Here is a 26,598-nt window from a genome sequence, read left to right as displayed (position 1 = left end):
GTACAGGTCAGTGTGTTGTGGTTGGATTCCCCGCTGACCCAGTGGCAGAACTCTGCGCCACTGTTGGGGCCCTGGGCTGGCACCTGATGTAGTCGTGGGCCTGGGGCCCCCTGCCACCCCACCCCTGGGGTGGCAGCCTCCCCATATTTGGCCAGGAGGCCTGTGTCTGGTGCTTACCCCTGCCTGAGCCCCTAGACTGTTTGCTGCCCTGCCCTGACTGAGGGCCTGGGCTCACAGACGCGTTGCTGGTCTGCCCTGACTGCAGGCCAGAGCCTCTGACTGTTTTTTGCTCCGTACTGCCTGAGGGCCTGGGCTCCGGGACTTTTTATTGCTCTGTCTGGCCTAAGAGCCTGAACACTAGAAGCAGCTGATTTCCCCCTGTTGAGATCACCTTTACAGGTGCGTGACAGCGAGGAGGTGTGGCCTCTCTCAGAGATTGATGGCGAGGGATGGCCATGTACTCCTACAAGCAGTGGCTCCCTCAAAACCAGAGAAGACTTTTTAGAGACAGAGATGCAATCTCATGTAAATCTGACTGTAAAATAAGTTCCCATAGCTAACAGTAAACTGCAACAAATAAGAGAGAAATCAGAGAATCATTGGGAATCCTTAAAGAGGTGATAATTAAAGGGTGGCCTGGAGAAATAAGCAGTTGCTGTCCAAGTATAAGAGACTGTTGGAACTGCAGACATAAACTTACTGTTAATGATGGGGTGATTTTCAATGGCAGTACGGATGTAATTCCAACGAATCTCTGAAAAGAACTGCTACAGAAGATCCATGAGGGTCATTTAGGAATTGAGAAGCGCAAACAATGAGCACGAGAGAAGCTGTACTGGCCATGGATCAATCATAACATTACTAATGTGGTAGGAAACTGCTTTTCATGCTTGAAATGCAAGCCATGCCAACTGGCAGAGCCACTGAGACCTCATCCAGTTCCACAAAGGCCTTATGAGTCGGTAGGCACTGAATTATTTACCTGGCAATCAAAGGATTATTTAATAGACACAGATTATTATTCTCTGTATCCAGAAATTTACACACTGCACAGCACTAATAGTAAGTTAGTGATAGCCAGCATGAAGGGAATCTTCTCCAGGCATGGAATTCCAGATGAAGTCTTTAGTGGTAATGGACCACAATTTTCCAGTGCAGATTTAAGCAATTGTCATAGATTGGGATTTTCATCACAAAACATCAAGTCCAGTTATCCCCAATCAAATGGACTTTTGGAAAGGTCCATACGGACAATAAAGAACCTTATGAAAAAGACTTTTGACAGCGGGGGTGATTTATATAAAGTGTTAATGGTTCACCAAAATACACCCCTAGAGAATGGCTTTTCTCCAGTTCAGCTGTTAATGGGAAGAAGGATCAGATCTAATTTACCAATTACTGATACCCTGCTGAAATCTCATAACAATGAAACCATACAGAAGATGAAAGAAAATCAGAAATGGAAGAAGAAATACTATTTTGACAAAAGGGCCCTTTATCTCCTATCTCTTAACCCAGGTGATAGAATGTGCCTGAGGAATCACACCTCTAATACTTGGAGCCAAAGAGGTACAGTTAAAGAACAGCTGCATCCATTTTATGTAGTCCAGACAGACCACGGGACACATTTGGATGTAATCAAAAGGATCTACGAATAATCCCAGAAAGTTTCAATGAATGGACAGTAGATGTGGACTTTGGCACTTCCCATCTGATTGTGCATTGATGATAAAGGATCAAAAGAGAAACTGTCAAGGAAAAAGAGAGCAACTCAGGCTCAAATGAAAAGCCGATACTGAAAAGATCAGAGCGGGAGATTAAATGTCCTGAAAGACTCATAGAGTCTTACTAACCTGCACGGAGAAGGGGTGTTTGAGGAAAGTGAGTGGTAAAAAAAATGTGTTGGTAACCTCTCCTCTCTAAATGGTTGATACGTTGGGGTTTATGGAAATGTACTACATGGGTTGAGGATTTAAAGCATGTGTTATTACATACGTGTTAGCTGCTTTATATATATGTGTGTGTGTGTGTATGTAAGAGTTACTTTTTTTTCTTTAAGAGGGAAGATGTAGAGATATATTTGTAGAAAATTATAATTTAGAGATGCTCCCTCATAAGGGACAGTATTAATAACGTAGGAATTTGGAGATGTGTCTTGGAGGCAGGGATTGGGAACACCACATGGCTGTTTGCAAGATCTTACTACAGAAGCTCTGCAATTTGTTTTATTAAATTTTTATTCCTTTCTCATTCACTGGTTAAGAACCCCAAGATCATTACAATGAGACTTCTTCTTCAAGTGCTTGCTCATGTCGATTCCATGCTAGGCGTGTGCATGCCCATGTGCACGGCTGTTGGGAACTTTCCCCTTAGTGGTATCCATAGGGCCGATTGTGGTGCCCCGGGGATCCCCATGCTCGTGCACCGGTATATTGGGTACCACTGGCCCTGGGCCCTCTCACTTCCTTCTTACCGCCCATAATGGTTGTTGAAATGCTCCTTGCTCTTGCAAGTTCCCTAGTGGTATTTGTTCTTGGACTCTGAGTTTTTTCCTTGTAAACAGTTTAAAGTAGCGAATAGCGTTTTAATTAGCTAGTTATTAGTGGGAGTCCCATCAGGGACATAGCCCCAGGGATGGGGAATGCCCTGGTCCCCAGAATTTAAGCTGTGTGCCGCATGTCACAAACCTATGCCAGTTAGTGACCCACACACAAGCTGCCTTAAGTGTCTCGGGGAGGCACATGTTAGAGAGAAGTGCAGGATCTGTAAAAGTTTCAGATCTCGGACTCTCAAAGACAGGGACATTGAGCTGAAAGCCCTGTTGAGGGAGGTGGCCCTATGACCCGTGTCAGCAATGTGCCACTCCAGCTCGCACCGAGCACATCAGCCTTGGTGTGGAGTGCTCCACTGGCACCAGACCCTTCCTGGTGCTGCCCCCCATCCCCCATTCCCAAGAAGAGCCACAAAAAGTCGTAGTTGGATAGAAGTCGCTCTTTGGCACCACAGACAGCTACACGGAGTCTCCAAATGGGACAAATTCCATGTGTGGCCACTTGTCATCCCCGGAGAAGCAACAGACAGGGGGACAGGGATGCCGCCTAGGGCACCGAGTCCAATTTGGGACCCGCCACCAACTCCCAGGCCCCCTCGACACTGGATGCCTTTCATGCTGTGAGGGACCTGATGTCTCTCCCAGTGCTGCCCACACCTCAAGACCTGTGCCCAATTTCGGGAGAGTCCTTGAGAGTGGTCCCCTCTAAGGGTAAACCCTTGATGAGGCCACCGTCTTGGTCTTTGATGTGGCACCGATGGTTGTCACAGCACTGGTCACCAGCTTGACACTCCCCATCGCGGTGGCATCGTTTGCTGGCCTCCCGGTCTCCACCCTCCTGGCACTGGTCAGTGTATCTTCGCCACTGAGGCACCAGCGTGGCACCGATCTTCAGCCCACCACAGCCACCAGCAAGAGGCAGCAACAGCTCCACCCTACTCTCCCTGCAGGAGTTGCTGGCACTGTTTCTATGGGCCAGACTTCACTGCAGGCCCGCAATCGGGTCCATGGCCATCTGCTCAGTGGCCACCCCAATGGCAGTATTGGAACCCCTAGGTTCCTTCTCATGCCAGGCATATATTCCCAGGAGGTGTCCTCAGTAGTTTGGGGGACGGGCTCCAACACATCTGGCACCAGAGATCTACTCGGAACTGGACTCCAGTACCGAAACCCTGGCGGTCCTGGCACAGTCGGCCCCAGTGGTGGAGGGAGAACCTGCCACACCACCTTTGCCTGCCTCCTCCTCCTCTTCCACCGACGAGGCGGTGGCTGGACCAGCCAGCCTACTACTGCCTGACGATTTTCGGCCCATCAAGAACTCCTCAAGAGAACAGCAATCTAGAGCTAGAGATTGAGGAGCTCAAGGAGCTGACCAATAGCCTCTCTCATATTCTGGCTGCGGCAGCTCCATCCAAGGTGGCCCTAACAGTGCATAATGGTGTGTTAAAACTTGTCAAAGCACTGTGGGAAATGCCACCATCTCTATCCCCAACATCTAAAAGGGCAGAGAAAAAGTACTGTGTCCCTTCCCTGGGCTTCGAGTACATGTACTCTCACCCACTCCCAGGGTCACTGGTGGTCTCAGCCACCAACGAACAGGACAAATGGTAGTGCAACCCCTAAAAATAAAGATGCCAAGAAACTTGACCTTTTTGGTAGAAAAGTGTATTCTACTGCCAGTCTGCAACTACGTATCACCAGTCAGCATGCATTGCTAGGGCAATACGATTACAACACTTGGGACTTGATGACCAAGTTCAAGGACTCTCTGCCTCAGGAGTCAAGGCAGGAGTTCTTGGCTATCTTGGAAGAGGGAAAGGCAGTGGCCAGGGTTTCTCTTCAAGTGGTGTTAGACATGGCTGATTTGGTAGCACGGTCAACTGTGTTGACCATCTCCATGCAATGCAGTTCATGGCTGCAGTCCTCAGGGCTTGCAAACAAGGTCCAGCTGTCCATCCAGGACTTCCTCTTTGAGGGCAACACCCTGTTTTCACAGCAGATGGACATCAAGCTGCACAGGCTAAAGGACTTGAGGGCCACCCTGTGCTCCCTTGGGCTCTACACATCTCTGACCTCAAGAAGATACTTCCGGGCACCTTCGCTGCTGCCCAGATACTTGTATCCACCCCGACAAAACTCCTATAGGAGAAAAAACAGAGGCTTTAAATGCTGTCAATCTTCCCCATCCTCAACCCCACAGTTGGGTCCCACTTGCCACCTGGGTGGCCTGCAGCAGACATTTTGAGGGTGTGCCTGAGGGTAACACACTGAATTCACCCCACGATCCAGCCCCCTTTTGTTTTTGGACTGGTTGTCCCCGTTCCTTTCTGCATGTGTAACCAACGCACCTCCAGGGTGTGGTGTTCTGTCCCATCTAGTGGCACTGAGGGGTGGAGGGGAAAGAGAGAGAGAGAGAGAGAAAATGAGTCTGTTCTACAGACTTAGTTTTCAGCCAGTTGGCTTTTAACTCATGCGGTAGAGGCTCATGCACTAAGCTCCAGAGGTCCCAGATTTGATCCTGGCTGCTGGCGCCGGGTCTATTGACTTTACACATGCTCAACAACATAATGTCTGATTACACCCTGCAGTTCTTCTCCAACCCTCTGCTGTCCCTCTTCAGGCACCCTTCTCATGAGAGACTTCTCATCCAGGAGGTGAAACCCCTCCTATAGGTAGGGGCCGTAGAGGAAGTTCCTCAAAATATGAAGGGAAAAGGGTTTTATTCCCACTATTTTGTAATCCCAAGGGAGGCCTCAGACCTATCCTAGACCTTTGTCGCCTCAACATATAGCTCAAAAAATTGAAGTTCTGCATCGTCTCTCTGGCCTCCATCATCCCCTCTCTGGATCCAGGAGATTGGTATCCTGCCCTCAACTTAAAGGATTCATATTTCTGTTTTCCAAGGTCACAGGAGATTCTCCTATTTGTAGTGGGCCAGCACCATTACCAATTTACAGCACTGTCCTTTGGTCTTTGGTCTGCTCCATGGGTCTTCACAAAGTGTGGTGGTGGTAGTGGCTGCTTACCTGAGGCGGCGAGGGGTGCAGATCTACCCATACCCTGACAACTGGCTTGTCAGAGGTAGGTCACGAGCCCAGGTTCAACACAGCCTTGATCTGGGCCACCTGTCAGGAGCTAGGCCTGCTTATAAACGAGCAGAAATCAACTCTGACCCCTGTTCAGCAGATAGAGTTTATAGGAGCAGTACTTGATTCTACCCAGGTGTAATGGTTCTTCCTCACCACTGCGGTGCCTCCTGTTGGTCGTTCTGGGAATTAGCTCAGTCTTTTTGCCGGGCACCCTCCTCCAGTGGTGCCTCGCCTGCCATCACTTCTGCTCCATACCCGCATCACCTAAAGGTTTGCAGTGTCCTCTTTAGGACACAGCCCTATGGCTGTGCTCCATTCCATTCTTCCCCACTTCTGGGGAGCGGAATTCCTCTGTCCAGCCACTTGCCTATGTGGCCGACTGCAGCCCAAGGTTCTAGCCACTTGGATCAGTGGCAAACTGCAGCCCTTCACTGGCCATTCCCCTCAGTGACAAGTAGGGGCAAGGGTGGTGGGGAAGACACAGGTCTGCCCACTATTCCGGGTCTCGACCCAGGGACCCTCTAGGTAGCAGCCACATGCTGCATCTCCTTCAACGCCAGCTGTCTGTTTCCCTGGGCCACTTCCCCAGAGCCCTAGCACCTTCTCTGCCCTGTATCCAGGCTTCAGTCTTTCAGCCAGTCAGGCTGGAGCTCCCTCTCGCTCCCCTGACCAGGCCCACCACTGCTCTGTCCAGTTCCCTCAGCCCTTCAGGGACCCAGTCCTTTCTCCCTGAGCTCCCAAGAGGGAACTGACTCCTCTGCCCTGCACCTCTCTTTATATATGGGCCTGCTCTGCCCTGATTGGCTGCTCCTTGCAGACTCTCACTGATTGGCTGTCTGCTGCACAGCCTCCCAAGGGCTGCTTTTAACCCTTTCTCCACCAGTGTGGGGAAGACGCCCCATCACACACCCTCCCCCTTAAGACAATTCCCTGTGGCGGGGAGGATTCTATCTCCTCAGCTTCCCTCTCAGCTGGGCCAGCAGGGAATCTATTTCCTGCTGTAGGTTCTCCACTGTCTGGAGCAACCTGCTTCCCTCTTCCAGGGTTTGGGTCCCCACCATAGCCTTCTCGGCTTTCGTGTGGGTTCTCCCTTCTGTTTGGGTCCTCACCAAAGCCTGTGCCGCTCCGGTGTGGGTTCCCCTTTTTATCTGAGGCCTCTCTGCCCCAGCCGATCTTTCTCTGATGGTCCTGGTCCTCACTGCCACTCTCTTTTGGCCAGTCTCAGCCTGAGCCCGTGTCTCAGACGTTCCCCCCTTCTGCCTCTGGAGGCAATGCCATTTTATATGGCCCTCTTGGTGGCATTGGATGCACTCCTCGTGTTTTCCATTGGCCATGGCCTTCTCCACACCTACCCCTGGCATAGCCCCTCCCTCAGGGCTAGCCTGGGCCCTGCAAGTCCCGTGCGGGCACTCCCTCTTCAGGTGCCCTGGCTTCCTAGTGCCCCAGGCCCAACACACCCATTGCTCTCCTGTTTGTTTCACAGAAGGGCCTCTATTGGGCTTCTCTTCCTTAGTCTCTGGGTGGAGCCTCCACGCCCCATCCCGGTATGGGCACTCCCTTCTGAAGTGTCCCGGTCGCCCACAGGCGAAACAATTTCTTGGCCCAGATACCAGCCTCTGGCCCCTGGTGCCTGGCCTCCAATGGGTGCCATGGGCCCCCTTCCACAGCAGCTGGAACAACCCCCATTGCTGCTTGATGAACCAGTCCACCCAGGCTCTCCAATAGAGTCCATTCCCATGGTCTCCACTTTGAGCCTCTTAAACAGGCAATTGTCCCACACTCCTCTCTCTTCCCCCTTGTATCAGGGGTGACTACATGCCTGCATTCTCCACCATGTGTAGCGGTTCCGCCTCACCATCGTGGCGCCTCCTGCTGGTCGTTATGAGAATTAGCTCAGTCTTTTCGCAGGGCACCCTCCTCTGGCGGTGTGTCTCCTGCCGTCACTTCTCCTCCAGACTGCTCCGGACCTGCGTTGCCTCAAGCATCGTGATGTCCTCTTCAGGACATAGCCCTCCAGCCGTGCCTCACACCGGGTCAGGGCCTTTCTGCCAGAGGCACGATTCCAGGTCACGTTGGACCTCATCATACATATAAGATCCCATCCACTCATGACCGCCTGGGTATGCCTCAAGCTGCTGGGCCACATGGCAGCATGTACATACATGGTCCAACATTCGCATCTATGCCTCAGACCCCTGCAGATGTGGCTGGTGTCAGTCTATGCTTCCGACAGACAAGATTTGGACCCAGTGGTCACAGTCCCATCGCACATCCTTTCATCCCTGCCTTGGTGGACAGACCAGTTGGTGTTGGAGGGGATTCCCTTCATGGCCCCATCTCCATCAGTGATAGTGGTCTCTGATGTCTCAGATCTGGGGTGGGGAGCCCACGTCGATGACCTCAATACACAAGATCTCTGGTCTCAGGAGGATTGTTTCTTCCATATAAATGTCAGGGGACTTAGGGCAATACGCTTAGCTTGCCAGGCATTTCTTCCCTACCGGATGAGAAGAGTTGTTCAAATCCTGATAGATAATACCGCTGCGATGTTCTATATCAACAGGCAAGGTGGAGCTCTCTTGTTAGCCCTGTGCCAAGGCCCAAGAGACTATCTGGTTATGGGACTTCTGTGTGCAGCATGCCATTGATCTCATGGCTTCACACCTCCCGGAGCCAGGAAGTCGCGGGCTCATCTCTTCAGCACATCCTTCTTGTCTCGCCACAAGCGGTCACTCCACCCAGAGGTGGTAAATGTGATTTTCAGAGGCGGGGGACTCCCCGGGTGGACCAGTTTGCGTCCAAACTGAACAGGACGTGTCAGCAGTTTTGTTCATTTCGTGGGTCGACAGGGGCATGTAAATAAAAAAACCCACCAAATCTATTATTTTTACATAATCTCATTATTTTCCAGTCTCATGATTTTTGGTGAGCGCGATTCTTGGTATTTGAACATTTGGGGTTGGCAATACTATGGAAGTGACTTGAAAGCATTGGTTTCACTCCTGTTTAAAGTCATTTTCTAGTCTATTATTTGTAGTGGGGTAACACCCCTAGAGCCCCAGGCAGGTGCAGATAAACTCATGGGGCCTTGCCTTAATAGGATGTTTCCAGAAGTTAAATGATTTATTCCAACCTTGATGAACTGCAAAAAAGTGATAGAAAAAAATCTAGGTTTTTCTACAGTGGTTTCAATTGTTGTATTCAAGAGTTAGTAACAAAGTAAGAATATACATTAATTTTTTAAACCTAACCAGGCTTGGGAACCTCAAGGGAACCAAGCAAAAAGGAGAAGAAATGAGTTGCCTTGCAAGGACTCCTGCTTGCAACCACAACTCTAGATACAGAAATGAATAAAGCATTAAAGAGAACTAAGAAAAGAAAAAGATAATCTAACAGCAGAAGCTGATACACTGAGAGCCACTATTCTGACTCAAACACTCCAGATTGTTGAGTCAGAGAAATAATTACATGAAATAAAAGAAGAGCAAAAGAAGCTCATAGTAGAATTTGAAGAATGGAAACAAAAGGCAATAGATAGAGAAGCTGCAATGAAATTAATCATTTCAGACACAAAAGAGAAAGAATTAAATCATGAAGCATGCAGAAGGAAAATTCATGCACCAAAGAAAGAGTTGAAAGCCAATAAAGGAGCTATAGTGGCAATAAAACCCCTAAGTGGTGAAGAGGTGGAATCTGATGAAGAAGATATGGGTCCTCCTCAGGCCTGCTGACGGGCAGGGGGAGGAGGGGAGCAAAGGGGGCAACTGCTCAGGGGCCTGGGTGATGTAAAAGGGCCAGGGGGCCCCCGGCTGCTACTGCCATGGTCGTGGCCGGGGGCCCCCGGGCCCTTTTAAATCACCCGGGGAGGTGACAGGACTCCTAGGCGTGAGCAAGGTGGTACCAACGGTGGCCAAGGCAGTCAGGTGGGCATGTGGAAGCCCTGGCCTTGCCAGATGAGCACGCCCAGCAGCGCAGCTGCAGCTCGCTGGGCGCCAGCCAGCGCAGCACCTCCCAAATGTCAGGCAGGCCTTTCTAGGGGGCCCATTGACTTTCTGCCGTGGGAAGAGCTGTCCCTAGGGTATGGCGAATCGGGGCGACCATTCTCGTCCGCATGCTTTGCAGGGCCCCACGGGCTGGCGCAATTGGCTAGCGCGGTCAGTCCCGGTGGATCCTGGATCATTGGTTTTAATGATAAATACAGCAGTAGATGTGGATATTACACAATATATGTCAAGAGACATATATATGCTTACGGGTCTATTGGGAGAACAGATACCCATTCCCTAAGTGTTCCTCTATCCATCAACATAGGTATTTGACAGACAGATAATGTGCAATTTGGTTTAGCAAATATGGGAATCAGTAGTAGAGGACTCATTGGCATAGATATTATAAGAAGATTGAATTGTATGATAGATATAAAAGCAAAAGTACTGTGGAATGTTGACTAAGACCATAAGAAGCAAGAAAAAGAAGTATACAATACAGAAGATTCAATTGGGTAATGGATGAATGTTAAGTGTAGTAATAAGAGTAATCATAAGCATAGAGCATTAGCTATAAAATAAGTTTAGTAATAATAAATAAGTTCAGTGTAATAAGTAAGATGAACAGTAATATCTGTAAGTATAGAAATAAGTTATACTAACAATAGGATAATAAAAATTAGGACTAATAGTAAGTGTAGAAATAAGCTGAACTAACAATAAGATAATAAGTTAGTGATTAGTAAAATAATAACACTTTTGTTTTAAAAATAAGAGAGGAAAAGGTAGAGAGACCGACAAAGAAAAGAAAGGAAGTAAGAAAGAATATGGCTGAAAATTGGTTCAGAAATATCCCAGGGATAGACAAGGAGGAAATAATAAACTTAATGAACATGCCCGATTAGGAACTGGAGGAAATAATCAAAGATATAGAGAATATAGAGGAAGAAGAGGAGGATAGTGGATATAGTGGTGTAGAAGAATCAGAAAATGAAGAAGCAATACCCCAAATAATAATTATGCCATTATTTTTAAACCAAACTAGAAAGCCATTAGTTCCAATTATTTTTAATAATCTCAATATCAAAGTAGGAATGTTGTGTCATATTGATTTGAGCTCAACCCTATCAATTTTAAACATCAATATGGAAGTTGATCTAATGCCATTTGTCTCACAGGAGTTTTGTGTGATAAATGTAGTGGGAGGACAAATTTTTATTCCATTAAGTGTGCCAATATCGATTAACATAGGCCAAAGACAAGTGAACACTAGATTCAGTTTTATGCATAGAGAAGCGGCAGCATATGGAATTATAGGGATTGACATAATAGAAGTACTGAATTGTTTTACTGATGTCAACAACGAGGTGTTATGGAGCAGAATTTAATGTTCTCTGTTTAATGTTATTGTTATAGAAATGTTTCAGAAGCATTTTTTTATAATATATGATAATTGCTAATGATAGGGAAATATTAAAGTAAACTTAACTAAGGAAATATATATATATATGAAAAATAATAAATAAATATTGTTATACTTAAGAAATAATAAAAGAAAGATATTGTTAGTACCGAGAAGAATGTAGCTATAAATAAAAGATAAATTTGTCTGAAAAAGAATACCATCTCTCACTCTTTATATGTTTCAGAAGCGGAAGCCAAATGGTAGAAGATCCGGTTCTATTCATCTTGGCTCTTCTGGGTATTTGTGTCTACAGGATTCTGCTATGGTGGTGCGGTCAAAACACCAATGATCCAATGGGCCAAGTCCCATCCCAATTATAAGGATTTGGCTAATAGTATTGAGGAATGTGTTTTCAAAATCCCAAAATTAAAGAATACAGCAATAAAAGTAGTAATGAGGCCTGTTCGATTTATAGAGTTTATGGCACAAAATCATATGGGTAGGGTACTCATCAGAGATGTCCACAAATATAATATTTTATTCAGAGATCAAGGAAAGGGAGTATTGATGTGGCAGAGGTGTGATGAGAAATCACCACAACCTTCAAATTGTACATGGAAATCTGATGAAGGAATGGGAACCATACATGATAGAGTAATTAGGGTCGAACTGTGGCAGTGTGCACTATTAGAAGGATTAAAGATAATTGCATGCTAGCCGAATCTGTTAGTAAGTGCAGAAAAGAGGGTAGATTCAGGTACAGAGACCACAATCAAACCCCAGAAAATGATTATGAAAAGAACAATGAAGGCAAACACAGACACAACACTACGATGGATCAAACCTAATACCACAACCACTGTCAACAGTATTCAAGGATGTAGGTTCACAATTCAAAAGAATGATAGAGCTAAAGCAAAAACCATTATCATGGGCCCTATAAAAGCTATAGAACAAAGTTTGGAAAACAGGAAGTTTATTACAACCTATTATGATGCTAATAAGTACTCCATTACTTATGTCTCCCAAGGGTGAGGACACTTAATGACCCATCCAGATTATCATAATTCCCCCAAACCATCAAACTGTGATTGGGATGCTACGGATAAAAGGGGTAAAATATACAGGAAAATAATAAGAGCATAGCAATGGCAATGTGCAATAATAGAGGGACCTAATGTAATGACATGTTCAGATAATTTGACCATATATCCAAATAAGAATTCTTCATGTGCTGTCATAGCCTGGTATGTCCCTGAGTGGAGTAAGGAGAGTTTAAGAACAATACTCATATTATGGTATCATAATTTTGTTAATTTGACAGAAATCCAATTTCAAATTTTGGACCCGCAAGGAGGGGTCAGTAGAATATATATTTGGTGGGAATTATGAGTTGAAATTGTATATAAAAGTCAGATGAAATTAAGATACCATGGTATGCACATATGATAGAAGGTGACATGCGAAAAAGGAAATCTGGGTCAAATTTTATTTCCATTATTGGTGTGAAGGTACTGCAAATAGAAATAAAAGGCGAGGAAGTGGAACATGGAGAATTAACGGTCCTCATTTTAGTTATTCTTCTGTTTTACGTGGATATCTAAACCTGGGTCAACGGGCTTTGTGTAGCATTGTTTTATGCATATACATTAGGTACTTGTATGTTACATTGTAATAAGTCCAGTGTTATTATATTAGAGGCCTTATGCATATGTATGAAAAGTTCTGTGTGTATTTGTCTCATAGTCTGTTTAATCTTCTGAGTCAAATTGAATGTGTGATCTTTAAAAATAATCCAATTGTGCCTTATTACCCATGATACATTGTAATTATTTTCCTTTCCTTTTTTACTTTACTGAATAATATACATTGTAACCTTTTCCTTTGCTTTCTTGCTTTACTGAATATACTGTAATCACCTTATTTTCGCTCAATAAATAAGACTTTGTTTTTGAAGTATTACTGCTTGTGTGCCTATTCTTGATCAGAAGGCTGTATCCATGTCCTTTCAAGGGTTACCAGGATGGGAAGTCCTCTGCAGGTCGGAGAAAAAACCCCTGGCAATACCATGGCAATTCCTTTAGGATGGATCACCACTTTTCTCCACGTTTCAACAGAATAATTATAAGCAGGCCAGTATTTGGATACCTGAAGTCCAAATAGTGGGGTAACATTACGGTGACACTGCACCCCATATTCTTCACAGTGATATTATTATGATATGATTATGACATAATTATAATGTATTTTATGCAAGATAAGTCATGTGAGGTGTCATTGGAAAAGTTATGATTTTCTGAATATGATTATTCTATTCTATTTGTATGCATGTATCATTTTTGTATCTGAAGTTATGAATGTTGACTATGTATTTTAAATATAGTTACACCCGGGTAATGCCCACTAGACAAGATGATTTTAGTCTAGATAGTGAGTGAGGAAGGGCCTATTCAGGGCAATGGGCCATTAGGAAAAAACAATAGGCCTTAGGAAAAGCTTATTTCCCACCTGGGGAGCCTTCCTGAGAATGTTACAGACGGCCTCTGAGTAATGGCTTCCATGACTCTACAAGGAAATGTAATGAGACCACACGTCTCTAGACTCCATCTTGGGATGTCAGTATTTTCCACAGACCGGTCTGGGAACCAAGCTTTGGGAACAAAGGGTTCCCACTATATGCAAAAGCTATATAAGACAGGGAGTGACATCATCTAGTGTTCTTCACTCCCCACCCAAGAAGACTCCTAGAAACACCTGAGGAACAAAGACTGAACTGGGAGAAGTGCTGGACCCAGGCTAAAGGGATTTTTAGCCCATGAGTAAAACACCTGGGGATTCCAAGCTGTAAAGCAAGTGCAGCTTGCCTCTTAAGAATCTGCAGCCTGCTTGTATCATCTCTTAGGGTGAGAATCTGCTATTCATATCAATCTATCTAGTATATTAAGCTTAGTTTGCATTTTTGTTTATTTGCGAGGTAATCTGCTTTGATTTGTTTGCTATCACTTATAATCACTTAAAAGCTATCTTTTGTAGTTAATTTAAACTTGTTTTTACTTTATTTAAACCCGTGACTTGGTGTGAAGCGTGTGAGAATCATAACTCAGGAGCAAAGGCTGTTGCATATTCATCTCCACATGGGGGGGGCGAATTTTATGAGCTTACGCTGTACAGTTCCCTGTGCAGCGTAAGATGGTATAATTTTAGGTTTATACTCTAGAGGGGGTGCGTGCTTGAGGAGCTGGGAGTTACCTTAGCTGTAGCCTTCCTATGCAGGGGCTGGTCCAAGAGCCTGTATGTAACTGCAGCTGAGTGTGTCCCTACTTGTATGTGTGCTGGTGAAAGTTCAGACTTTAGGGCTATGTAGCTTGTCACAGCAGTACAGTGTGAGAAGGAGTCCAGGCTGGTGAGTCGGGGGCTTAGTGGTACCCCAGTTCCAAGTGGCACCCAGGGGGGAACCTGTCACACCCGCATCTACCTAGCTATTTAAATGCTTTGTAGCTACCATGCTCTAGGCAAACTTGCTCTAGGCAAACTTCACCCTTGGAAAAAAGTTTAGAACCTGTGAAGGACTATAACAGTTTCCTACCTGTAATTTGTAATTGCAGTTAGTATGATACAAACGTAGCACAAAAATGGATGTTTACATCAGTAGGTATGAGGAATTTATAAAAAGATTGGCCTTTTTAACCACAGAAAGATTTTTGGGGTTAAAGAACTTAAAAAAGTTATTATAGCATATTTTTGTGGTGATAATAGTATGTTAAGGCACCACCTGAAACATTTACAAAATGATTTGTCCCCCTCCCCACTTTGGGATACTCATTTGAATTTATTTTTACGAGACATTTAAAGCAGTAGTAAGTGGTGCAAGGAAATGTTCATTTGACTAGGTTATTTAAGAAAATCGCTTTATCAAAACTATATTGACCATATCTGATTCAAAGAAAAAAAATACAATAGGAAAACCTAAGTTTATCTAGTTTCATCTGTAAGAAATGGACTTGTTAGCAAATGAGCTTTCAGATGTCTTGCAGTATTACTATGCCTGATGTGACCCATTAAAAAAACCTTGAGGAAAGACTGTTTCACTTCAAAGGTTAAAACACAATGCCAAGTTCAAACTTTATTCTCCTGGAATTGTGATATTTGACAATAAGCAGTTCTTTAGGACCCTGACCAAGTCGCTATTTTATTTTAACAATGTGAAAACACTTAGAATATTTGTACAGATCTAAAAGTTTTGGAATTATAGAGAGGTTATGTGCAATCTTAGGACTTAATTGGAAAACTGTCTTAGATTTTTTTTTGAAGTGCTATTGCTAAATGTTCTTGTCCCACTTAGAGGCTATTTTTAAAACACAGTTATGATTGTATGTGAAGCTATGATTTTTTGTAGACTTCCAAGTGTTCTGTACCACAGATGGAATAGCCATAGGAGAAGTGTTTCCAGGCTTCTTTTAAATTGAGACTTTTCTTTGTATAACTTCCTGCAGTTACCACATCTACAGTGTTATTTCTGTTTTAGGCACACAAGTTGCCCACTTCTACATATATCTGTTATAGCACTGACAAACTAACAATGTTCCATTTGCAACTGCTGTATGTTATGAATTATTCCAGTTAGGACATGTACAGTTCGTTTCTAGGCTGAGGCAACCAAATAAAGACAGACTGCAGAGTATCTCAAAGTCTGTAGGTTTATTACGCTCGAGCGTGGTACCATTCTATTTGGTTCCTGGAACCAAAGCCGGCCTCCCAAACCATACCTCGAATGGGGACAAGCCCAGGGGCATGCGTGGGACCCGCCTTACGTGCCACAAGACTATGGGCAAAACCTCTGGCCACTTCAGTCCAGTCTCTTTTCGAAACTTTGCTACCATCGTCTTCAGGGTTCGATTCATGCACTCCACCTGCCCTGCCGCCTGGGGGTGATAAGGGGTGTGGAGTTGTTGCGCAATCCCCAGACACCAGGCTAGCTCCTCTAAAATCTTTGCAGTGAAGTGTGATCCTCGGTCTGAGTCGATGACTTCAGGGACTCCAAATCTGGGCACGATGTCTTTCAGTAGAAATTTTACCACAGATCTGGCATCTGCTTTTCTGCTTGGTACTGCTTCAGGCCATCCGGAAAGTTGATCCACTATTACAAGGAGGTGGCGAAACCCCGAGCTTTTAGGCATTTCTGCATAGTCCGTCTGTAATCGCTGGAACGGGAAGTTAGCCCAAGGTCTCCCCCCCGAGTGTTGGCATCGAGCTGAGACTGAGCAGAGAAGGCCAGGCAAGTAGAGCAGGAGCCAAGAACTCACTTCACCGCCAGATAGACATGAGGCGCTGCCCAACATTTAAGAATAGCAGCTGCAGTGGCCTGAATGCCGGCACGTCCCAAAGAATGAAAATAGTGGGTGGCCGAGAGCAGATAGCGACGGGGGAGAATAGGTTTGTTCCCGATTCGCCAAACCTTATCTATGCCTTCAGAGCCTTCCCAGCATTTCCAGTCCTGGAACTCGTCAGGCGGCATGTCAGTATACAAGTGCGCCAAGTCCGTCGGCAGGAAGGACGTATCCAGAAGAAGAGTTGCTGACACCGGGAGGGGCTGAAGGGCAACAGTCTTTGCGGCTGCATCAGCCAAGGCATTACCTTGAGAGACAGGATTCTCAGACTGCAGGTGAGCATAACAGTGGACAACAGCCAGTTCGAGAGGACCTTGAACGGCACCCAAAAGTGCAGAGATTAAAGGGCCATTGGCAATCTTAGTGCCTGAGGAGGTTAGAAACCCTCGCTGTTTCCAGAGCTGGCCCATAGCATGGCAAACCCCGAAGGCATATCTAGAGTCTGTAAAAACGGTAACAGATTTCCCAACAGACAACAAGCAAGCCCTAGTAAGAGCATGCAATTCCGCCCCCTGAGCACTAAAGGAAGGTGGAAGGGTGGCTGCTTCTACAACGGTTGTCTGAGTAGTGACAGAATAGCTGGATAACCGCTGGCCCTCCAAATAGAAGGAGGAGCCATCGGTAAAAAGGGACAGGTCTGGGTTTTTCAGAGGGAGGTCGTGTAAATCTGGGCGAGGCTTACCGCTCTCAGCGACGACATCCATACATACATGGTGAGGTGTGCCATCCTCCGGAAGGGGTGTCAGTGTAGCGGGGTTGAGGACGTTGCAGCGGCAAAGGGTGATGTTGTCAGCAGCCAGCAGAATCAGCTCGTATTTGCGTGCCCGCTGCGGAGACAGCACCTGCGTTGTATGCTGTTTTAAGAGAATCTCAACCTCATGGGGGACCCAGACAGTCAAAGGGTGCCCCAGAACAATAGGGCGTGACCGTTCCACCATAAGGGCTGCAGTGGCAATGGACCGCACACAGGAGACTGATCCCCAAATGACAGGGTCCAATTGTACGGAATAGTAAGCTATGGGGCGTGGGCGATCCCCTAGGTACTGCAATAGGACACCGCTGGCCACTCCCCATTGCTTGTGACTGAAGAATAAAAATGGTTTACCATAATCCAAGAGTCCCAAGGTGGGAGCAGAGATCAGAGCTTTCTTTGTGGACGCAAAAGCAGCTTCCATCTCCAGGGCCCAGAGAACAGGGTTGGGGTTAGAAGTTGTGGTGGCCTGGACTAACGGTTTCACCAATTCACCGAAGGCCACTATCCAGGGTCGGCAGAACCCCGCAGCCCCCAGGAAAGCCCGCAACTGCTTTTTTGTAGTTGGGCGCGGGTAATCCTGGATTGCCTGCACCCTATCAGGGGAGAGTAAACGCTCTCCAGGCCGAATCGCAAAACCTAAATAGATCACCTGGGTTCGGCACAGCTGCAACTTGGATGGAGATGCACGGTGGCCCTTATTAGCTAATGCAGTAAGCAGAGTAATAGAATCAGCTAAACATGCATTATAATCAGAGCTAGCAATCAACAAATCATCCACATATTGGGCTAGAACAGAGGAGCCAGGCAAAACAATGTCTTTCAAGTCATCGGCTAGAATTTGGGAAAAAATAGTGGGGGAGCCTGAGAACCCTTGGGGGAGGCGCGTCCAGGTTAGCTGCTGACCCCCCCAAGTGAACGCAAACAGATACTGGGAGTCGGGGTGCAAAGGAATACTGAAAAATGCAGCACACAAGTCTACAACCATGAAACAAGTAGCCGACTGGGGAATCAGTGTCAGGATAGTACTCGGATCAGGGACCACTGGGTGGAGGGTTATAACATAACTATTTATCGCACGCAGACCTTGAACGAACCGATAAACTGGGCGCCCATCTGGGCCCGGTTTTGGCTTTTTCACAGGAAGGATAGGAGTATTACAAGGGGAACTGCACAGAACCAAGACCTCCTGAGATAAGTAGCTAGAGATAAGAAGGGAAATACCTTCCTCCGCCTCCTTCGGCAAGGGATATTGTTTTACGGAGGGAGGCGGCCCATCCCTCCCCTGCAGACTGACTGGAGTGGCTGACTTAAGGAGGCCCACGTCGGTGAAACTCACGCTCCACAAATTGGGTGAAACGCTGGACAATTCTGTGGGGAGATTGGGAATCGGGGTAACCGAGGCCATAAGAGAAGCCACCGCCAAGTCCGGGACAGACATGCAAAGCCCCTCGGGGGCACAATATATGTGGGCTCCCAGCTTGCTAAGCATGTCCCGCCCAAGAAGGTTAGCGGGGCCTTCTGGCATGACAACAAATCTATGTGACAACTTTAAAGAACCCAGCTCCACAGGGACGGGGCAGGATAGGGGAGCCGGGCATGGGTTGCCCTCAATACCCTGCACCCAGACCTTGGTATTAGAAAGAGAGCCCGGAACAAAAGTTAAAGTGGAAAGGGTGGCTCCGGTATCCACCAAAAAGGGTACAAACCATTCCCCAATTTTCAAGTAAATTTGCGACTGCAATCCAAGATCCCATTCCAACTCTCCCACGGCTCCCAAAAATTTTCGCCTCTAGTCACTGGGGATTAGCGAAGTCCTGGGGAGCGTTAGGGGGAAAGGAAGAACCGGTCTCCGGCTGATCCTTCCAAGGAGCCCCTCGTGGAAGCAGGGGGCATTCCCTCTTCCAGTGCCCCAGTTGCTTACAATAATTACAGTTCCCGTTCCTTGTCTCACCCCAGCCTCCTCCCTGTCCTGTCCCGCATCTGCGTGCCCTCCCTCTTGTATTCCTGTGTCCCTGCCAGTGCTGATTCCCCAAGGGAACCTGCAGTGTGGCTGCCAACATACTTACTTCCTCCTTCTTTTGCTTATGTTGTTCCTTAGCTTTCTCCTCGTCCCTACCATTAAACACAAAAGTGGCCAGGTGAACTACTTCACTTAGGGGGTTCCCTGGCCAGTCGGGAACAAGTTTAGTTAAATACTTCTTTATGTCCGGCACCACTTGATCGGCAAAGTAAGAGACCATCATCGTGCGGCTAACCTCGGCTTCTGGTTCCACCCCCTCCCCCATACATTCTAACCTGCTTAAACAAGCGGGCCAAAAATGCAGACGGATGCTTGTTTAGGTCTTGCTGGCACTCTCTAATTTTTGACCAATTTGCCTTCTTACTACCCGCCCTACGGATGCTCTCCAGGAGCCCTTCCCGGCTGGCTAAGAGATTGGCCTGGCCCTCCGGCGAGTTGGGCTCCCACCCGGGGTCATGGTCTGGCCAGACAGGTCCCCCTCCTGTGGCCCCTGCCCAATGTCGATTAGCGTCCAAAATGGAATATTTTTCATCGGGGTAAACACAGTTTGTAAAATAGCCTGGACGTCCGCCCAGTTAGGGTTAAATGCCGTAAAGACTGAGCGAATAGTCTGCATGACTCTTTCTGGGTCGTCACGCAACCTCGGCATCTGTGACTGCCAGGTTACCAGGTCTCTGGGGCCAAAAGGGCGATGAACCATAACCAAGGAAACACTGCCCTCACCTGTCGCAACGGGCTGTGGTATCAGGGGTGCCTGAAGCGCTACAGAAGGTAGGGTTAGGGATGGGTACAGAGGGGCAGAAGGAGAAGGAATAGGGGGGAGAGACAGAGGGAAAGCAGCATAGGGCAGAGCGGAACCCGCAAGTGGCATGCAAACCTTAGATCTGGTACCAGAGCCCAAAGTCGAGGGGCGCCCCTTATCTCAGGCATATGCCCAATTATCCCATGCATACCAATAATCCATTTGAGCTGGATGCTTGTCCTCCAGCTGTTGTCTAAGGCAGGTTAATTCATCCTGTCCAAAAGTTCCATCAGGTGGCCATCCAAAGGGTGTCTGAATAGTCAGTGCTGGCCACTCGACTTTACACAAAATTACAGCTCTCCTTTTACCTAGCCCATGGGCATCAGAAATATTTTTCCAATTCTCGAGAATCTCAGCCAAAGGGGTTCCCCTGCTCACACTCTGCCCAGAGCCCATTCTAGGGCTACCAAAAGAATGCCTAATGTGCCACCTTATTGCCTAAGCGACGGCCCACACTCCCGTTCCTTGGAGTTCTCAAAGGTGAATTCACCCGGTGCCGGTTGGAGTTGTCCGAGGGAAGGAGTGCGGCTTCGCTTACAAGGGCAAGCCTAGAGTCCCTTCGTGGTCGCCAAAACTGTTATGAATTATTCCAGTTAGGACACATACAGTTCGTTTCTAGGCTGAGGCAACCAAATGAAGACAGACTGCAGAGTATCTCAAAGTTTGTAGGTTTATTACGCTCGAGCGTGGTACCGCTCTGTTAAGCAGAACGGGACCCCGATTATGGGTTACACAAAGATTATATACTGCTGGCAAAACATCCTGCCTGTGTGCCTCGGGGGCCCTAAACCAATAAACAGGCCTTCTCCTTATCACCAATCCCCTGCAGCCACCTTCCCCCTGCAAAAAAGCTGAAGTGGCGGCTATTTCAGGCATGTCGGCTGGTTCCTGTCTCCTTTGTTTCCCTTATCTTGAAACTGTCCAGCTGTCCACCTTGAAGGATACTTCCTTGGTACGTGATGTGCTCGCTTCTAGTTAATGGCCGACAGGAAGCCCAAAATGGAGTCACATATGCTAACTAGTTTGATTTCCCCTAACATGTACAAGTTCTGATCAGCTACGCACCCAGTGTTGCACTATACAGCAATTTTCCCAATGAAATTATTTTCTTCAGTAGGATTTAAAATGTAGGTTTATTAGTTGAAATAGCTTACACATTTCTAGAATGCCTCATCTCAAGAGATCCCAGTGTTTAACAAGCGATAACTTGTTTAACTTGTTTGTGATAAACAAGTTAGTCACTTCAGCCACCTCTAAAACATAGGTGAAAGCCCCTATATCTTTTGAGGCAAAACAACAATTATCAGGAACAATTGTGTATAATTGCCCCAAAACTTCATTAACATTAATGTCATTAAGATTGCCTAACACTGGCTCATTCCCTTACAGGAGAGTTGCAGCTACTTTTAGAAAAACAAAACTCTGTTTCATTATTCAGGAAAGGTCAAAACCCTGTTGCCACAATTTCCCCTGTAACCACCTGAAATTTTGCAGGCTCTGCAGGCTTGTGTTAATACTTAAAAAATGTGTCATGCCAAAGAAGCAGTATGCTCTCGAGCCACTTGAGCTACTGGAAATGACTTTTAATAGAAGACTTGGATTATGATCTTGCTTCTTTAAATTCCCTTGAAGCTTCAGTCAGTTCTCAGCCACTTGTAGTAATTTAGTCACCATTATGCCAGAGGGGTAGCTATGCTAAAGTTTAGATGAGCTTACTTTCTAGAGCACTTTAAAAAAGTCTGCATGCTTGGTTGGATTGTCCTGAAAATTACTGTGCATCATCAGGGTCTGAAGTAGGATTAGAGGTCAAAATCTGCAGTTGTGGAAGCAAGGTGTTCCTGAGCTAGTGTCCCCAAAAATGCTGCATCAAAATTTTAGTTTGCGTCTGTGATACGTACACTTGAGGCTCAAACAGCAGCTCTGATCTTGCCCTCTGCTGGTGTCTGTGGTACAATCTGGCCCTTTGAGGAAGCAATATTTTAAAGTCTATTTAAGGTGTAATTTGCAACTACTGTTAGGGTATGTCTACACTACGAAATTAGGTCGAATTTATAGAAGTCGGTTTTTTAGAAATCGTTTTTATATATTCGAGTGTGTCCCCCCCCCACAGAAAATGGTCCAAGTGCATTAAGTGCATTAACTCGGCGGAGTGCTTCCACAGTACCGAGGCAAGCGTCGACTTCTGGAGTGTTGCACTGTGGGTAGCTACCCCACAGTTCCCGCAGTCTCCGCCGCCCATTGGAATTCTGGGTTGAGATCCCAATGCCTGATGGGGCTAAAACATTGTCGTGGGTGGTTCTGGGTACATATCGTCAGGCCCCCGTTCCCTCCCTCCCTCCGTGAAAGCAAGGGCAGACAATCGTTTCGCGCCTTTTTTCCTGAGTTACCTGTGCAGACGCCATACGACGGCAAGCATGGAGCCCGCTCAGGTAACCGTCACCGTATGTCTCCTGGGTGCTGGCAGACGTGGTACTGCATTGCTATACAGCAGCAGCAACCCCTTGCCTTGTGGCAGCAGACGGTGCAGTAGGACTGGTAGCCATCATCGTCATGTCCGAGGTGCTCCTGGCCACATCTGCCAGGAGCGCCTGGGCAGACATGCGTGCAGGGACTACATTAGAAGTGACTTGACCAGGTCATTCTCTTTAGTCCTGCAGTCAGTCCTATTGAACCATCTTATGGTGAGCAGGCAGGCGATACAGATTGCTAGCAGTCGTACTGTACCATCTTCTGCTGGGCAGGCAAGAGATGAGGATGGCATGCAGTCCTACTGCACCATCTTCTGCCGAGCAGCCATAAGATGTGGATGGCTTGCAGTCCTTCTGCACCGTCTGCTGCCAGCCAAAGATGTAAAAGATAGATGGAGTGGATCAAAACAAGAAATAGACCAGATTTGTTTTGTACTCATTTGCTTCCCCTCCTCCCCCGTCTAGGGGACTCATTCCTCTAGGTCACACTGCAGTCACTCACAGAGAAGGTGCAGCAGGTAAATCTAGCCATGTATCAATCAGAGGCCAGACCAACCTGCTTGTTCCAATAAGAACAATTACTTAGGTGCACCATTTCTTATTGGAACCCTCCGTGAAGTCCTGCCTGAAATACTCATTGATGTAAAGCCACCCCCTTTGTTGATTTTAATTCCCTGTAAGCCAACCCTGTAAGTCATGTCCTCAGTCGCCTCTCCCTCTGTCAGAGCAACAGCAGACAATCGTTCCACGCCTTTTTTCTGTCCGGACACCATACCAAGGCAAGTATGGAGGCCGCTCAGCTCACTTTGGCAATTAGGAGCACATTAAACACCACACGCATTATCCAGCACCTTGCAGAGCGATACCGGGCGAGGAGGCGACATCAGCGCGGTCACGTGAGTGATCATGACATGGACACAGATTTCTCTGAAAGCATGGGCCCTGCCAATGCATGCATCATGGTGCTAATGGGGCAGGTTCATGCTGTGGAATGCCGATTCTGGGCTCGGGAAATAAGCACAGACTGGTGGGACCGCATAGTGTTGCAGGTCTGGGATGATTCCCAGTGGCTGTGAAACTTTCGCATGCGTAAGGGCACTTTCATGGAACTTTGTGACTTGCTTTCCCCTGCCCTGAAGTGCATGAATACCAAGATGAGAGCAGCCCTCACAGTTGAGAAGCGAGTGGCGATAGCCCTGTCATAAATATAAAGGGAAGGGTAAACCCCTTTGAAATCCCTCCTGGCCAGGGGAAAGCTCCTCTCACCTGTAAAGGGTTAAGAAGCTAAAGGTAACCTCGCTGGCACCTGACCAAAATGACCAATGAGGAGACAAGATACTTTCAAAAGCTGGGAGGAGGGAGAGAAACAAAGGGTCTGTGTCTGTCTGTAGTCGTCTTGGCCAGGGACAGAACAGGAATGGAGTCTTAGAACTTTTAGTAAGTAATCTAGCTAGGTATGTGTTAGATTATGATTTCTTTAAATGGCTGAGAAAAGAATTGTGCTGAATAGAATAACTATTTCTGTCTGTGTATCTTTTTTGTAACTTAAGGTTTTGCCTAGAGGGGTTCTCTATGTTTTTGAATCTAATTACCCTGTAAGATATCTACCATCCTGATTTTACAGGGGGGATTTCTTTATTTCTATTTACTTCTATTTTTTATTAAAAGTCTTCTTGTAAAACACTGAATGCTTTTTCATTGTTCTCAGATCCAAGGGTTTGGGTCTGTGGTCACCTATGCAAATTGGTGAGGCTTTTTACCAAACCTTGTCCAGGAAGTGGGGTGCAAGGTTTTGGGAAGTATTTTGGGGGGAAGGACGCGTCCAAACAGCTCTTCCCCAGTAACCAGTATTAGTTTGGTGGTGGTAGCGGCCAGTCCAAGGATAACGGATGTAATATTTTGTACCTTGGGGAAGTTTTGACCTAAGCTGGTAAAGATAAGCTTAGGAGGTTTTTCATGCAGGTCCCCACATCTGTACCCTAGAGTTCAGAGTGGGGGAGGAACCGTGACAAGCCCTGTGGAAGCTTGCAATGCCAGACAGCTACCGGTCAGTTGGGAATCAATTTGGAGTGAGCAAATCTACTGTGGGGGCTGCTGTGATGCAAGTAGACCACGCAATCAAAGATCTGCTGATATCAAGGGTAGTGACCCTGGGAAATGTGCAGGTCATAGTGGATGGCTTTGCTGCAATGGGATTCCCTAACTGTGGTGGGGGCCATAGACGGAACCCATATCCCTATCTTGGCACCGGAGCACGAAGCCGGCGAGTACATAAACCGCAAGGGGTACTTTTCAATAGTGCTGCAAGCTCTGGTGGATCACAAGGGACGTTTCACCAACATCAATGTGGGATGGCCGGGAAAGGTACATGACGCTCGCATCTTCAGGAACTCTGGTCTGTTTCAAAAGCTGCAGGAAGGGACTTTATTCCCAGACCAGAAAATAACTGTTGGGGATGTTGAAATACCTATAGTTATCCTTGGGGACCCAGCCTACCCCTTAATGCCATGGCTCATGAAGCCGTACACAGGCAGCCTGGACAGGAGTCAGGAGCTGTTCAACTACAGGCTGAGCAAGTGCAGAATGGTGGTAGAATGTGCGTTTGGACGTTTGAAAGGGCGCTGGTGCAGTTTACTGACTCGCTTAGACCTCAGCGAAACCAATATTCCCACTGTTATTACTGCTTGCTGTGCGCTCCGCAATCTCTGTGAGAGTAAGGGGGAGACGTTTATGGCAGGGTGGGAGGTTGAGGCAAATCCCCTGACTGCTGGTTACGCGCAGCCAGACACCAGGGCAGTTAGAAGAGCACAGGAGGGCGCAGTGCGCATCAGAGAAGCTTTGAAAACCAGTTTCATGACTGTCCAGGCTACGGTGTGAAAGTTCTGTTTGTTTCTCCTTGATGAAACCCCCCGCCCCTTAGTTCACTCTACTTCCTTGTAAGATAACCACCCTCCTCTCCTCCCTTCGATAACCGCTTGCAGAGGCAATAAAGTCATTGTTGCTTCACATTCATGCATTCTTTATTCATTCATCACACAAATAGGGGGATGACTACCAAGGTAGGCCAGGAGGGGTGGTGGAGGAGGGAAGGAAAATGCCACACAGCACTTTAAAAGTTTACAACTTTAAAATTTATTGAATGCCAGCCTTCTGTTTTTTGGGCAATCCTCTGTGGTGGAGTGGCTGGTTGGCCGGAGGCCCCCCCACCGCGTTCTTGGGCGTCTGGGTGAGGAGGCTATGGAACTTGGGGAGGAGGGCGGTTGATTACACAGGGGCTGTAGTGACAGTCTGTGCTCCAGCTGCCTTTGCTGCAGCTCAACCATACACTGGAGCATACTGGTTTGATTCTCCAGCAGCCTCAGCATTGAATCCTGCCTCCTTTCATCACACTGCCACCACATTTGAGCTTCAGCCCTGTCTTCAGCCCGCCACTTACTCTCTTCAGCCCGCCACCTCTCCTCCCGGTCATTTTGTGCTTTCCTGCACTCTGACATTATTTATCTCCACGCATTCGTCTGTGCTCTGTCAGTGTGGGAGGACAGCATGAGCTCAGAAAACATTTCATCACAAGTGCATTTTTTTTCTTTCTAATCTTCACTAGTCTCTGGGAAGGAGAAGATCCTGTGATCATTGAAACACATGCAGCTGGTGGAGAGAAAAAAAAAGGTTGTTGCTATCTACAACCTCATCATCATCATCATCTTCTTCGTCCCCAAAACCTGCTTCCGTATTGCCTCCAACTCCATTGAAGGAGTCAAACAACACGGCTGGGGTAGTGGTGGCTGAACCCCCTAAAATGGCATGCAGCTCATCATAGAAGCGGCATGTTTGGGGCTGTGACCCGGAGCGGCCGTTCGCCTCTCTGGTTTTCTGGTAGGCCTCAGCTCCTTAAGTTTCACGTGGCACTGCTTCGGGTCCCTGTTATGGCCTCTGTCCTTCATGCCCTGGGAGATTTTGACAAAGGTTTTGGCATTTCGAAAACTGGAATGGAGTTCTGATAGCACGGATTCCTCTCCCCATACAGCGATCAGATCCTGTACCTCCCGTTCAGTCCATGCTGGAGCTCTTTTGCGATTCTGGGACTCCATCATGGTCACCTCTGCTGATGAGCTCTGCATGGTCACCTACAGCTTGCC

At 47.0% G+C, this 26,598-nt stretch overlaps 1 protein-coding gene across 1 annotated transcript in view; it reads right to left on the bottom strand.

Annotated features, from left to right (window-relative positions):
- LOC140906242 (uncharacterized) overlaps window positions 1-19,415 on the bottom strand; it is a 46,104-nt gene extending 26,689 nt beyond the window's left edge. The window contains 4 exon segments of the mRNA XM_073329866.1: window positions 15,909-16,232; window positions 16,487-16,665; window positions 17,101-17,272; window positions 19,239-19,415. Coding sequence (XP_073185967.1) covers window positions 15,909-16,232; window positions 16,487-16,665; window positions 17,101-17,272; window positions 19,239-19,415 — 852 coding nt within the window.
- Window positions 19,416-26,598: the final 7,183 nt, after the last annotated feature.

This window comes from Lepidochelys kempii, chromosome 1 (assembly GCF_965140265.1).
Source record: "Lepidochelys kempii isolate rLepKem1 chromosome 1, rLepKem1.hap2, whole genome shotgun sequence".
In the NCBI taxonomy this organism is placed as follows: domain Eukaryota; kingdom Metazoa; phylum Chordata; order Testudines; family Cheloniidae; genus Lepidochelys; species Lepidochelys kempii.
This window is presented reverse-complemented; position numbering and strand designations above follow the sequence as displayed.